Source organism: Fringilla coelebs, assembly GCF_963513975.1.
Source record: "Fringilla coelebs genome assembly, chromosome: 9".
NCBI lineage: Eukaryota > Metazoa > Chordata > Aves > Passeriformes > Fringillidae > Fringilla > Fringilla coelebs.
The window spans coordinates 6,006,434-6,021,965 of NC_140067.1; the positions used below are offsets into that span (position 1 = coordinate 6,006,434).

Below are 15,532 nucleotides of genomic sequence, written 5' to 3' on the forward strand. Positions count from 1 at the left end.
GGGTGCCACGCTCTCCTCTCCAGCTGGCTGGAGCTGTGGGCTCTGCCCTGGTGCCCAGCCTGGCTTGCACCATCCCTGCAGTGCTGCAGCAGCTCCTGCACAGCAGTGACAGCTCCTCAGGGAAGATCTGCAGCGCTCCCGGAGCAGTGACACAGTGGGAGGGAGGGGAGGCAAGCCCAAGGCTTCCATCTCACACTGCTTTTTTAGTTTTTCTGTATGTGCAACAGACAAAATTAAGATGAAATCAAATAAAAGCTAGACTTAACTGTGGAGAGAAAAGTAGTTTGATTGCTGCATCTAGCTACTTACTCAATCATTATTAACTGTAGCAAAAGCTCCCAATGCAGAGGTTCCTGATGTGCTGGCAAGGCTGGATGTGCAGTCCAGAAAACTTCTCCTGTGGATGCTGCAGACACTCCTTTTGCTAGTTCATTACCTACTTTAAGAAGTAGGTTTAGCTAGCTGCAAGGATTATTCCAGTGGAAAACCAAAAATACCTCTAATACATTTCACATAATTAATTTCTCATGACTCAACTGAAAAAGTCTTCCTGCAAAGGTTTATTACGAAATAAATAAAAAGTCCATAAGAGAAGTTTGAAAAATCTATTTTATGAAGCTTTAAGATGCATTGGGTAGAATTATCTATGGTTACATTTCAATCTCAAAATAACAGTTATTTTGGGCAAGACACTGAAATGCCAAAAGATTTGATTATCGTACAGGTGGAAGATAACATTTATGTAGCATTTTCTAACAAACTGTCCCATCGGAGGAATCCTCATATTTACACGTTGCAAACATCAGCGAGATTTAAATGACACCTTGCATTTTGTTCCTTGCTTTTTAAATATGTAGGACCCAGGATTATGATGCAACTGCTCCCAGCGCCGTGGCCTTCACAGTGGTTACAGAGTGTCTGTGCCCAGGGCCCAGCCCAGCCCCCCCTGCAGGGCCTGACCCGGGCACTGCCACCAGAGCCAGTCCCTGCCCGGAGCTGCTCAGCCTCTGTGAATTGCTGTGTCTGTCTCAGCCAGTCCAGAATCCCTGAGATAGGAACCGCTGCAGCTGCAGGAGGGGCGGGGCTGTGCCGGGCACTACTGATCATCATCTGCGGCTGTGGGCTCCGCTGCCAGCCCTGCCCAGCCCAGCCCAGCCCAGGCTCCAGGTCCAGGCTCAGCTGCCAGCCCTGCCCAGCCCAGCCCAGCCCAGGCTCCAGGTCCAGGCTCAGCTGCCAGCCCAGCCCAGCTCAGCCCAGGCTCCGGGTCTCACCCCTCAGTGCTTGCTGGCAGCGAGGCGCTTCAGCAGCGGCTCGTCGTACACCCAGCACTCCCCGTCCTCGTGGAATAACTGCAAAGGAATAACCAGGTGTAAGCCTTCTGTGACTCCAGAAAGGAACAAAGGGCACAGGCTGAGCTTCACCCTGCGAGAATAAAGCTCACCCTTGTTTCCCACGAGGTCTCGTTCTCCTTCCTGGCCCTGGCCTCGGCTCTCTGCCGCTCCTCAAGCGCGTGCTTGGCAGCCGTGGCTGCGTCGATGTCTCTGATCTTCAGGTTGTAGGTGACATCCTTCCACAAGCTTCAAAGAGAAAGGGCAAGGGAGACTTTTATGGGAGCAGAGTGCTACAAGTTGGAGACAGAGCAGTGAATAAAGGTAGATCCCAGGTTAGAGAAAGGGCAGAAAAGCCCTCAGGATATTTGATACTTGTGCTGTTACGGCAGGAGGGAGGAGGCTGTGGTGGAGCTCTCCAGACCTCCCTGAACATTTGATCCCCATTATGATGTGACTGAGAACTCCAGGTCTCCTCTTCCCCCTTAAATTCCCAGCCTGCCTGAACGTGGGCTGAGGGAGAGCAGAGCATGCAGTGCATGGATCAGTGCAGCCTTAGTCCCTGCAAAGTGGAGTCTAACTAAAATAAAATCTTAATGTTCCCAGTTAACTGAAGTTCTTACCAGCGAGACTCAAAGTCGTCTTGGTCCTCCAATTTCCTTACCTTCTTCTTTATTGTAGGCATTTTCTTGGTATCTATAAAGACAGCATTCTCCTAGAGTGGAAGATGAAAAAGAAATAAACTTACTCAGTTCTTTAGCTAGCTTTCAAATTCTCTACTCTCTAGTGCACTGGTTAGCAGGAACTACAAGAAACATGGTAATTCTTCAGATTCTCTTCTTGTACAGAAATCAAGCTTCCTTAAGAATAAATGAACAAGTTTTATCCCCAGTTCAGCATTCATTTAGACAGCTTCATAGGAAGTTCCAACTATGAATGTTTGTTTAAAATAAAAATACCAACCCTACAAACCCCCCCAAACCTCCCTTTCTAAGTACAATCTTGTATTTCTGATGAAAAGAGAAAAAAGAAAGTAAGCTGTGTTACCCCTGTGGAGTACTTTGCATACATGACCCCATTCCATTCTCCTTCAATGGAGCAGAAGGGTTTCTTGTCATTTGGAGAACTAAAGAGAAACAAACAGTCATTTCTCAGCTGTATTACAGCAACTGAAAAATCCTAAAGGATCAAAGCTTGGTCTTCTGTAAAGCCTGGTTTATATCAGCCACAGAAGAGAGGAGGGTTCTGCTCACAAGGGGGCAGTTTGGCAGGAGTGAGTTACATAAACCTGAACAGGAAGCACTGATCAGGGTAAAGCAGGCCCTGCCCGAGGGCTGGATCTGCATTCAGAGTTTAGGAAAGCAGTTACAGGCCTTCCACACAGATTTAGGGTGGTGAGTTTAACCTTAAAAATGTTTCCAGGCTACTGGGAAACACAAGACACCAGTTTTTAAATGGCATCTATCAATGTGTCAATGATTTAAAACCAAGCTAAACCTCATTTTGTCAGCATCCGCTTGCTGGCCTCAGAGCACATCTCCAAATATGATGGGAATCTCCACTGAAATCTCTGAAATCCACCAAACCACAGATAAAAATACGTGAAGTTTGCAATGGACACACTATGAGGAGCATCCCAAGGCTTGCTGCAGTTCTGGTATTTGTAGGAAAGGTAATGATGCAGACACTTTTGAAAATTCAGGACAGCAAAGTTCCCTTTGGGAATCAGCTGAGGATGTTTTCAAGCAGGATAAAGTAGGACACAGGCCTGTGCAACTTCCTCTCACAAACTTGGCTATAAAATGTCCAATTCCACAACAGGTAATGATGAGCTAAGTTCTTTTGGGTGTTGCTGCTTCAGCATTTTACACTCTTGACTGTCTTGTTTAAAGCTGTTGGCATTTAAGGAAGGGAAAAGTGAGATGAAGGAAACTGCTTACAAAATTTCAGCTGTAACTCTGTGCTTCTTCCCTCCATAAAATGGTTTTGTGTGGAAGACAATGGAAGCACTGTAACCTGTCTTTGAGCAATTGATGCTGCACTCCCCCCCAAGCTCTATCCATGGCACAGTGAGAATAGACCTGCAATTAGAAACACAGAAATGCACATCATGATAAACTCTTGACCAATAAATACTAAGCATGAAACATTACAAGGCATTAAAAATGAAAATAACAATTAGAACATTTACTTGCCTTCCATAGCCATTAGGAAAAGTCAAAATATAGTGTTCATCATGATCTAGGCATGTAACACACCCTGTTAAAGAAAAATATGAATAGATTTGAAAAACATTAAGCAAAACCTCTACAGAACTTTTCATAATGATCTCATGAAGTATGCCATTAAAAACAGGTGCCATGAAAAGGAAAGGTGAGGAGCTCCATTTTTAATGGATGCTGAGAATGCCCAGCTTCTGGAGGAGGCAGGGATGGCTGTATTTTTGGGGAAAACTGGGCCCTAGGTGTTGTCAGCAGGAAGGAAATCTCTAATTCAGATACATAAGCTCCAGTTACATAAATTCAACCATTGCTTACATTTAGCACCATGAGTTTAAATAATTTATGTAAATTATTCTATGAAAAATCCTAGTGGCAGAATTGAATTTCTCCTCTGCTGTTCAGTTTACACACACATACCTTGCCCTATGTTATGAACCCCAATAGACATTCCTAGGAATTTGGACTTGGTCCATATGTGAGCATTGAACTGTATCCTCTTGCTAAAACACTCTGCATAAAATGCTGAAACTGAAAAGAGAGGCAGGTATTAAAAACAGCAACACAAGACATTGATGCCTTTGTTCCCAAATTCATTCACTGGGAAATATCCCCAGGTGCCTCACACTTATTGTGAGTTTGCAATCAGTTTCTCACAAAAGCAGTTTATAATTTTTCAGCCTTTATAAATATTCAGCTTTTAAATCTGGAGAGAAAGTATAAATCCAAGATTCAAGCCAAGAGCTGATTTTACTGTGCCCCCTCTCCAGCTGCCACCTCTCCTGGCACAGGTGGTGTCACAACTTACTTGGAGGATGGTGAGAGACCTGCTCTGCCACAAAGGTGACGTTGCTTTTGCTGACCCAGGGGACTGGTCCTTCTGAGACTGGCTCCTGTGGGACAGGGCAGAGCATTCCATCACTCACAGTGCCTGCAAACACTGGAAGCTTCCCTGAGACACTGCCTCCATCTTTAAAGGCTTCTAAAAATGTACTGCAGGACTCCTTAGTCCTGGAACTAGGATCCTTTCTAAAGGATCTACTCTCTTATTTTTAAGCATAAATGTCTTTGTTTTAATTGTCCCCAGAAAAACAGTCAAACTGAAAGACTCATGTAGAAACCCAATTACAAAATAAATAAAATTTAAGTGGCAGAAACAATTTTTACTTTTGCTTCTGAAAAAGTCTGATCTGCCTATTAATAATGATCAGACTTCATGTACCACAAAAGCATAAACTAATATTTATTTCCTGTGGCAAAGAATGCAAAGTGTAGTTAATTCTTGCATAGAAGCAGTGGAAGCCCAAATACAACACTGCCTTTATGCCAGCACACTGGAGTGCAAATATTCACCTCAGAAACAAGATTTCAGCAAACACAGCAGTGGGAAGCAATGGAAATGGGAAAAATGCATGGCTTATACCCAAATAATCATACTGATTTGGATGTATTACACTGAGGCTACATGAAGCACCTCACAGCAGCACTTCCCACACCATCACTGGCAACTTCCAAAGGCAAGAGGCCCAAGTGAGGTGCCAAAAAAGAAAAACAAGAAAAAAAACCCTCTGGGCTGGTTTAAAAAATAAAAGCAAAAAGTAAGAACTTTGGGAATAAACAAATTCATAATCAGTGCTATGAAACAATTCAGGGAAAAAGGACACTTTCAACACATCAAGTTGTTCTTAAAAAAACCAATAAATTTTGTAATGGAAGATTGTATATTTCTGTCAAAAGAAAACAAGGAAGGATGGGGAGAATTGGTTAAGAAATTGCTCAAGTTTGTTGATTTGCTACTTAAGCACAGTATAATCCATTTCAGGCAGTGACTTAACAAAGCTTTGGGTTGCATCTCTGCATTGTGGGCTCCAAAAAATCACCACAAGAAACTCACCATGTCATCTTCAGTGCCAGGCAACACCCAGTGGCAGCGGAAGATCTCCCCCAGGATGGGATTGTAAGGCTTCTTAGCAACTGACCCTTTCCTTCCTGCATGGAAAGCTGAGAGGTACCATTTCACCACCTGAACCATCCTCTCCTTGGGATCCTTCTGGTCACTAATGCTACAGAGAGAGAAAAAAGGACAGGCAGAGTGAAACATAAGCAGGGACCTTGGGTACAGGAAAGTTTTATGGCTGCTTGGCTGTTTTACAACTACAAGTTTGGCTGATTTGACTTTTTTTGAAGTTTCAACCAAAATCCAAGCAATATTCTTCAAAACTACCAACTTGTGGCAGCCCAAAAGGGCCATAACCAGCATGAGAAGCAGTGAATGCCCCTGTTCCAAAGTCAAATACCTGACAAACAAGTCCGGGTGTGCAAAGAAGTCAGCGTACATTTCCAACAGTGACCTTCTTTCCAGGATAAACGTTGGGAGAACCACCTGAGGGAAGGAAAACAACTCATCTAGCTGCAGGTATTTGAATATCCTGTTCAAAAGCCAAGTGTAAATAGCAAACAGAGCTCCCAGAGCATTGTGTGCTCTCAGCTGACTGAGCTTGAGCTCACCAATGAGCTCTGACACATGCAGCTCAGTTGGCACCTTCTCCAAACCCTAAGGTTTAGTAGGAACAGTCTCATCCTCCATGGATTCTAGACCCATCACAAGCTGTTCTGAGTTGCAGTTTCTCTGCTGATTTCATTCCATCTCTGTGAACACTGTCAATTTTCAGTTACACTCACTTGCAGTCCCATCCTGCTGCATGTCTCTGTCAAGATGAAGGTCAAGCTCTTCCCTACTCCCTCCCAAAGGTCCATCCTTGTGGATTTGTTCAGTGTGATCCACCATCACTCACTGTTGCTGACAAGGTACGTGCTCATAAAGATTCCTGAGCCTAACTTTCAGCTATCCCAGGAATTCCCAGAACAGACACAGTATGGATCAATTCCTATTCAGAACTGCCAGAAACCTTGAGCAGTTTGCCTGTGAGCTGCTGGCTGTTCCCCCAGAAAAGTGTTATCTTTTCATTATCTCCTGTTCATTCCAGGCTGGACAGTTCAATTCATCCACTTAAGGATAAGAATTGATCTCTCCTGTCCTTTCTCACTCTGGAATTACTTGTTTAAATTTATCCAAGCTGCCTGGAAAGACCAACACCTTCAGAAGGCTGCTCATTGTGCCTTCAGACAGACACCAGCATGAATCTCATCCATGAAGAACCCAACCCTTTCCTTGCCAGACCTAAGTGTAGCATTTCAAAATACACATGCAACTTATTTCCTCATTAAGATCCCAACTAAACCAAGCTTTTCCCTATATGGTTACTTCTCCCTTTCACTTTATGTTTTATTGAATGCCACCATACTTTGGAATATTGTAGCTCTTTGTTCCAGGAAGTTAAAAACAGGAGTAACATTTCAGCATTCTCCCTATGCCAGCTTCACAAGCACTCCAAGAATTAGGTTCAAGGAGAACAAACAGCTACTTTCCATAGCAAACTATTTTCCCAAACAGATTTTAGCATCTGGATATCCTTATTCTGCAGCTACTTCTTCCCTTCCAGTAAGAACTCCGATTCAAAAACACCATGCTAAAGAGATTACAGCTTAACCAGCTCTTAGAACAAATATGTAGTTAAATTATGCAACCTTTTTTTACACAGAACTCTGGGTTTACTGCCCCTCCCATCCCCAGGAAGCCCAGCAAGTTTACCTTGGTGAGGTCCATGCCTAATCTCACTTGTGACAAGAGATGCATGATAACACTTTTGTGCTCCTCCACCGACTCTCCTTCCCCATCATCTTCTCGATCGTCGGGAGGATCAAAGAGATCTGAAAGACCAAATAAATGGCTTTTGTTTTCCTCTAAGCCTTCAAAACCAGACTGTATTTCATTAGCATATATGTCAAAAAATACAGGTTTTTAATCCTACAATTCAGCAATCTTCCATTAGTAAGGAAACAGTAGATAAACCACTTCCCATAAGTACCTCGCCATACACACACACACATTTATATAAAAAATCCTGCCTGTATTGACCCAGTTTACACACAGATTAACAATCAATAACTCCTTCCTGAAAGCTGACCCAGGCCACTTACCAGCATCATTTGTGCCATTAGACATGGAAGAATTGAGGGACTCTGTGGTATCTGGACGTTTCAGGCTGCTCCCCGTGCTGCTCCGAGTCAGGACTGCAGCAGACCCTGAAGAACTGAAGAAGAGTAATAAATTCTCACAGTTCAAATTAAGTAATTCAGGCCAAATTATTGTAATTTGATATTCATAGATAGGGAATTTAGTGATAGACATGAATAATTGTGCAGTGGCAGACATTAATACACATGGTGCATGCTAATTCACAGAAAGCTCAGAATGGATTGCAGCTGAAGGAATGGGACAGCCTGCAGCCTCAGATAACACATGAAGGCAGAAAACAGCTGACTAATCCCTCTTTGGAATGTGTAGCATCTCTTAAAATTAATTTTTCAATTAATAAAAAATGAAGAGTAAATGGAGATTTTGAGAAAAGGGTGCCAACTTCAAAGAATACCTTTTAGCAAATGTGTGAGAATTGGCCCCTTACCAAAGGCTGCAGCAAATGCATGTGAAATGCACCATGGCTCAGATTACAGCTGGGGCCTTCCAGAGTTTGGTTTGTTAGAGTTTGTGCACATATATCTGATGGAAGGAGAAGGAACAGAGGAAGAAACTGCCTCCCTCTACCTGTCTGTGGCTGAGGGCAGGGGCAATCTCACTCTGTTACACAAAGTGGATTTTTGACCTCCCCCAGCTTTTTAAACCAATTTCTGCAAGCAGACAAGCCATGCCCTTGGAGATACAGACTGCACACACTGCACACTGCCAGCTACTCACTCCATGCATCGCTTTGGGGAAGAACTGCTCTGGTAGAACTCATCAGCATCATAGAACTCATCCTCACTGCTTGAGTAAGAAAAATCTGGGACTGTATTTGGAGACAGGTTGACATGGCTTGGAGAGGTGAGACTGCTGCTAGGTGCTGACTGGCCACTCCCTGTGGAGTATTAAAAATTACAGAAACAATAAAAATTAATTCTTTCAACATCTACTGAAACAAGAATTGTTCAAATCAATAAAGACTGACGTGAACTCAAAAAAGGAATGTACAAAATTAAAAGCAATAATTAGGCAGGTTCATAGAGAGTTTAACAGTTGACAAAAGGAAAGTCTCAAGGAAAATCAAGAGCACAGAACACTAGTAAAGTTTAAGGAAGGTGTTTTCTCCAATTACTGCAGGATTGCAATGCTGGGGAGACAAAGGGAAGCTGCTAAAACTCGTACATATTGTGTATATGGTGGGGAGAAAGAGCAGCATTACTGGTTTTAACAAAACACTGAAACTGGTGTTGATCAAAAGCAAGATGCAGGCCAATAATATTGTTTTAATGACTAATTCCAGGGTTGCTTGTATTTCAATAAATAGAACTGTCCAGTCCAGTTACCTGTACTATTTGGGGTTGGAGTCTGGTTCCCGAGCGATGCTACCACAGGTCCCACTGGCAAAGAGGAGGGTCTCTGCTCTGACTTGCACAGCTGAGCAGGTTCTAGGAGATATTTTGACATGTTAACCCCAAAATTCAGAAGGAGATTCCACATTATTTCACCTCACCTCCAAAAATTCAGTAATTTTCTATACAAGCCATTTGGACAGAAAAACGTGTAGCCATCACTTTTACCTAGGTTCTTCTTTTATTAACCAAAGATGGCATTTAAAAAAAAAATGCAGTTGTTTAGCTAGAAAGCATTTCCCTATTCTGAAAATCATAGCTTCATTTTTAAAGAGTGTTAGAAATGCAAGCCTGTAACTGAGAGTAAATAAAACACATCAGCTTATACCCAGAACCAGGTTAGTGAGAATTCTCTGTGCCTGCTGCCCCTGCTCAGCCCCTCTGAGCTGAGTGTGCATCACTGCTCTGGGTGGCTGCTCCAGCCTGGCTGGCAGTGTGACAGCCTGGGAAGGGGCAGTCCCAGCCTACCTGGCAGTGTCACAGCCTGGGAAGGGGCAGTCCCAGCCTACCTGGCAGTGTCACAGCCTGGGAAGGGGCAGTCCCAGCCTACCTGGCAGTGTCACAGCCTGGGAAGGCATGGTGCTGATCCCTGATGGCTCCAAGGGGCTGGGCTGATACACGGCGTCCACGGGGTTGATGGTGCTCTAGGCAAGAAAAAGAAAAGCCCTTTTTTTTTTCCCCTTCAATTAAAACAAAATAAAACATAGATAGCAAGAACATTGTGAGCATGAGAAATGCCCAAATGCAAGAGAGCAAATCCCTGAGAGAGGAAGTAAAACACAAATTGACAGCTGAGGACATGAGAAATACTTCTGAGGTGGGAATATTTTGATTCTTTACACAGACTGCACAATAAATTGGATTTGATGCAGATTTGAAGTGTCCTATAAAGAATTCTTATTTCAGGTTCTTGCTTCTGGAATGCCACCCAATGTCCATTAATTAATAATGCATGCAAAGAGTGGAAAGTTAGATGCAAATTATCTGGCCAAAATAAGGATAGGCAATCAGTATTTAAAAAAAAATTACTTTTTTCTCAAAAATTCATTTTGCAGATCAACCTATAAATCAAAACAAGAATCATCAGCATGCTCAGAGCCATGAAGCAGCTTTGTTGGCAAAATTCTTCCCAAAGCAAGCTGACAGTGTTCAGTGCAGCTCAGCAGAGGACATCTCAACCTACTTCTGAATGTGGGCACTTGGAAAATGAAGCACCAGGTCAATTCAAGGCCCCCAAAAGTCACTGACTTCAGTCAATGTTCTTGGTTTTTATGCATCAAGACCCTTGGAAATATCATCTAAGCACTGTTTGCTATTTATGTTTACACACAACCACCAGAACTTCTTGGTTGTTACTTGAGTAAAAGGCACATAAAACCCTTTTCCAAACATCTTGCAATTTAAATGCCTGATCTATCAGAACTATGAAAATTTTTGCTCAGTTTGCTCAGAAATGCAGTCAGTATGTTCATCTCTATCCTCTTTTTTACACCAGTATTTAAAAGAAGTGTCTACAACTGCTCTCCTCTCCCTTTCGTCCATTAATTTCTATTTACATTCAGACTGAGGGAAACAGGCTCATTTTAATTTCTTCCCATTTTCCTGCTAAAGGCAGATTCCTTTCCTGCCTTCTTTCCCAGTTACCTGAAATTCTGAACTTTATCCTACATTTGGAAGTTTGGACAATGCTCTCAGACACATGGTGTGGTTCTTGGGGCTGTCCTGTGCAGAGCCAGGAGCTGGAGCACTATGATCCCTGTGGATCCCTTTCAACTCAGGACACTGTATGACTCTAAAAATCAGTGAAAAGTTCTATTATTTTTTTTTTTATGCACAGGCTTTCTTTAACTAAGAACAATAATTCTCTGCTTATCACTAAAAAAAAAAAAATCTCCATTAAAAATATCCATAAAAGTAGCTTTCTACAGTTTCATTGGTTTTACTACTCAGTATATAAATAATCCAGGTAATATTACTCCACTGCATTCCAGTATAAAGGCAATGTCCCCAGTACTTCACCTCTTTGTGGAATTATGTATTTAACACAGGAAGGTCCCTGTCCCACAGAACTCACAGTTTAAAATGATGGTCCCATCTTAAGAGTTAAGATTTAAACCCCAAGATGGTTCTATGATACACAGGATGCTATTGCTACCTACAACTCCTTTATTTTTTAGGGAAACTAATAATCCACATGATGGAGAACACTGGTATGATAAAGTAACTCTGGTTTTGTATTCAGGGTTGTAACCTCATCCTTAAACAATTCTCCTTACTGCAACAAGAACTGGAGTTTCTTGTTGGATATTTTGAGGGATGCCTTCATGAGCTAGAAACAGCTGAAGGCAGATCTGAAAGTCTCCTACTCTGAGTTTAATAACAGTTGAATAACAATTACACAGAAACAAGACTCATCCCACCATGGCAGCAAACAATGATTATTTTTCTGCCTAAGTTTGAAGTGAAATCCTGACTTTTAGCCCAAGGTGATGTTGACCTCCACAGCATCACAATTTCACAATCACTGAGCCATTGTTAATATATTCTTACAGAAATATTTTTTCCTCCCCAGTATAGACCAGCCCACAGATAATGAGATCAGTGGCTAATCAAATTCAGACTATATCAAGCTGCAACATCTCCATGAAATTTCTGAGTTGCAGCCCAGAAGTGCAGGTCACCTGTGCCTGTGGAAGTGTCTTCCTGCACAGCTTCTCTTTTCCAGGGGACATCACAGAAGCTGTTCCCTCACACTAAGACCTGAATTATGTTCCCTCTGCAGGGCACATATTAATTCACCTTATTTATGACAAGCACAAAACTGAAATATGCATGAAAATCTTCAGCCCAAGGTTCACACCAGAAAATCCTGCTGCTAAAGCTGTTTGTAATGGACAAACAACCAAGGCCTGGGAATTACTGTCAGCTCTAATGAAAACACATCAGGATTTTTACAGTTTTTACTGAAACCAATCTCCTATTAAAAGGATCTGAAATGTACTCAAGTGACCAAAAAAAGAACAAAGAAAGAGAAACCACGTGTGACCAAAAGCAAAAATGACAGAAGTTACATTAAAAATGCAGCAGTTCTATTAAAGAAGAAACATTGCTCAGACAGACATTACACAACTCTGCATCAAAGGAGCAGCACTGCAGAAGAGACAACTACTTGAAGCACACGGAGAGCAGATCTATTTCCTACACAAAGACACTTCAGACAGAACACAGAACTATTTCTATCCCATTAATTTCCCTTTCATCTGTTCACATGGCAGATTTTTATCTAAGTGTTGAGTCACAACACGCTGCTCAAGACGCTCCATACAAAACTGACCACTCTATCTTCTAAAGACAAGGGTGTTAGCCAACCTCAGGAGCTAAGGACTCAACAGGAATTTGAACAAGACACTGGAAGCAGTAAATTAGAGAAAGGAAGAAGCATGTTGCAAAGTGAGTGGAAATTCAGGTCTCTGTTCACATGTTCTGCAGAATTAAAAGGAGATAAAGATTAGATTTAAACTTACTATAAGTCCATTTGCGTGCTTCTCCTCATTATTTTGGTCCTTAAGGAAAAAATGTTAAAATTATCAACATAACAATCTTGCATGACTTATCAGTTCTGTGCTAAGTGAGAACAGAGAGTTTCCCTCAGGAATGTTCACATTTTCAGCCATAAAATGTTCCTCATCATGTGATACAGTAACTAAACTTCGAGGACACAATTCCACACACACTCACTGCACCTCTGAAGATCAGCATTTTCTGAGGGCCTGTCCACATGAGTGCAGACAATTTTAAAAATATCCTTTCTCTACTGCAGAGTACAATTCTGCTTTATAATGTGGGTGCTCCCCAAACACCTAGGAGCTTCCCAAAATATGCTCTGCAGCTCCTCTAAGTCCCTGAAAAATGAAGTTCTCAGTTTCTGTGATTAACACACAAAAAAGGCAGAGGTTTAAGTTGAAAGGTTTTAACTTTTGCTTTTTGGCATCCACTATATTTTAAAATGCTTTAAGATCATTCACTACCTCAGATTTTGGGGTTTTTTTTTTGCCCAGAAGCATAAATGAATGAGCAGGCAATGTAAAAACCATCTGTCCTCAGGGGATATGACACGAGCAGCAGAGCAGTTAATGCCAATCTGCAGCCAGCACAGTTTTAGCACTGAACAGCAACAGAATAAATTTTACTGAACACTAAGCCAAATCTCTTCCCTTCTGCTGCAAGTTCATATTAGTCTGTACATCAATGCCTGACTTTATCCAGTGTGAACCCCAAAAATGTCTGCAGAGCATTCCCCTGGATATCCAGCAATATTTGAAAGGAACAAAAAAAAAAAAAGCTCTAAGAAGTATAAAGAAAATTGGCACATATTTATGTTTTGATACTTAATACATCCTTCCTTAGCTTATACAGTTGGCAATAGGCTGTCCAAATTTCATCACATTTTTGAAGTCTGGCTTTCCATGATAAAAAGAACACCAAGGAGAAAAAGTTCCACTGGGTTGCAAATTTACAAAACACAATTTTTTTCCCCAACACAAAGAAAACCCCCATGTTGTGTCCATCATCTCTAAGACCTAAGAAATAAACCACAAAGATGCTGCATGAGCACTGATGCTTGCTCTCCCACCTCAGTACTGCACCAGCAGCAGCATCAGTAAGGCAAGGATGGCAGAAATTCCATAAAACTGGGCAGGCAGGACTGGCCAGAAATGGAGTGAAAAAGAGAAGGGAAGGATGCAAAACAAAATATCTAAATTATAAAAGGTACTTCATAACACATATATAAGATACATTTCTAAGACTGAGGTTTACCACATCCTGGCAGAACATTTAATTGTTTTACAGCACACACATCAGCAGAGCTGGCCATCTTCAGCTGCCACACACACAAAGGGGAAACCACAGGTCAAATGCTCCACTTTTTAAATTTTGCATATTATTTTGCTCCCACTTTGTTTATTTTGACTGCTTTTTGATAAGCAATGAATGTGTTATGACATATTCCTCTTTAGCTGGTATTTAGTTGATTATTTTGGAAATGTCATGAGTCAGCTCAGTACGAGTGGTGTAATTACACACTCAATTTACCAGCAAGTTTAATGAAAATTTAACTGTCCAAATACTAACACAGGTAAAAATCCATGAAACAGAACAACTGAACACAATTAAAAAAAGAAACAAAAGAAAACTCCAATTAACAGAAATCCAGATTTGCCTCAATGTTCCAAAATAATCCACATAATAAATGGTTGTGTGCTGGAAATAGAGAGTTCTGGTAACACAGATTGGCAAATCTGTCTCCTAATGAGAAAGGCACTGTGGAAGTAAAAATGGGGTGCATTTCAAAGATTATTCATTTTCAGCAGTGTCAGTCAGCAGTCATACTTGCCCTACAGATCTGGGAAAAAAACCTGCAGAATCTTAAATGGTCTCTAATGGAGAGCACAAAGCCACAGCCAGGCACAACACATTTTTACACAGAGATTGCATCATACACAAACAACTTGCAGAACTGTGGGGAAAAAAACCCAAACCCTTCTGTATTATAAATTTGCTACAGCAGTAGGAAATCAGGATACTAACACAGTTAATGGAAAAGGTGTGGGGGGAAGGAAGACAGAATTCCCTGGGAGTTAAAAAGTTCAGTTGTCTGAGAGACAAAGAAGGTGAAGAGATGAAGCAGAAAAGAGGTTGTTAAAGTACTGGGAATTTTTTTTCACTATATGTGGATGAACATCTTGCAATTAGCTGTGCATAAGGCACCCCTTTAACCCACAGTGTCTTCAACAGCTCCAGAAAAGCTTCAGATATGGTTTAGCAAATAAACAAAACAAGAAACCCCCACTCCTTAGTGGATAAACTGACCTATTTACACTGGTTAATATTTAGTGGTAATGAAAGAAGGACTTCAAGGTCTGATTTAGTGCAACAAAAAGGAAGTGTTAGCACCTTTGGGGGACTCAAATTGCACCTGCCTTTACACTCACATGGCAGCTGGAGCAGTGAAGTACTGAACCTGATCTAAATGACTGCATCTGCCACTACCAGCCTTGTCCATTATCAGCAAACCACCTAAAGAACTTCAAAATATATTTTAGCATCAGCATAGGGAGTTTGTCTGACTCCCAATGAACTCACACAGAGCAGAATCAGGATTTGATATTCAACAGAAACAAGAAAGATAACTCAGTTACCAGCTCTGATCAACAGCCTGAAAGGCAGATTATAACTCTGCAATTTCACATTTGCTAATTACATAGCAGAGGTTTTGAAAAAGAGTAAAATTTCATAGGAATTAAACCCCTGTGAAAATATGAACTACTGAATACATTTATAGAGTAATTAAGAAAAAATGAGCTAGTAATTCCTTGCAGTTTCTCCAACAGCTTCATCAATACAGTAAATCACATACAGATAAGAAAATCAGCATATTGCCATCTAACCTATCTACAACTGACTCCATCAAATCCCTAAAAAATGACACATTGT

At 41.5% G+C, this 15,532-nt stretch overlaps 1 protein-coding gene across 4 annotated transcripts in view; it reads right to left on the reverse strand.

Annotated features, from left to right (window-relative positions):
* Positions 1–560: 560 nt before the first annotated feature.
* Positions 561–15,532, reverse strand: part of OSBPL9 (oxysterol binding protein like 9) — a 57,722-nt gene continuing 42,750 nt past the window's right edge. For 2 of the 4 annotated variants that reach the window (XM_084211770.1, XM_084211771.1), the window contains 16 exons: positions 12,562–12,600; positions 9,588–9,681; positions 8,972–9,073; positions 8,364–8,523; positions 7,589–7,701; positions 7,200–7,318; positions 5,845–5,930; positions 5,442–5,610; positions 4,356–4,440; positions 3,968–4,078; positions 3,524–3,587; positions 3,269–3,409; positions 2,376–2,454; positions 1,952–2,043; positions 1,442–1,577; positions 563–1,349 (listed from right to left, as the gene is read on the reverse strand). In XM_084211770.1, the coding sequence (XP_084067896.1) occupies positions 1,275–1,349; positions 1,442–1,577; positions 1,952–2,043; positions 2,376–2,454; positions 3,269–3,409; positions 3,524–3,587; positions 3,968–4,078; positions 4,356–4,440; positions 5,442–5,610; positions 5,845–5,930; positions 7,200–7,318; positions 7,589–7,701; positions 8,364–8,523; positions 8,972–9,073; positions 9,588–9,681; positions 12,562–12,600 (1,665 nt within the window). In that variant the 3' untranslated portion in view covers positions 563–1,274. Of the gene's footprint in view, positions 1,350–1,441; positions 1,578–1,951; positions 2,044–2,375; positions 2,455–3,268; positions 3,410–3,523; positions 3,588–3,967; positions 4,079–4,355; positions 4,441–5,441; positions 5,611–5,844; positions 5,931–7,199; positions 7,319–7,588; positions 7,702–8,363; positions 8,524–8,971; positions 9,074–9,587; positions 9,682–12,561; positions 12,601–15,532 lie in introns of all 4 variants that reach the window. The other 2 variants (XM_084211768.1, XM_084211769.1) reach the window with 2 other exon arrangements.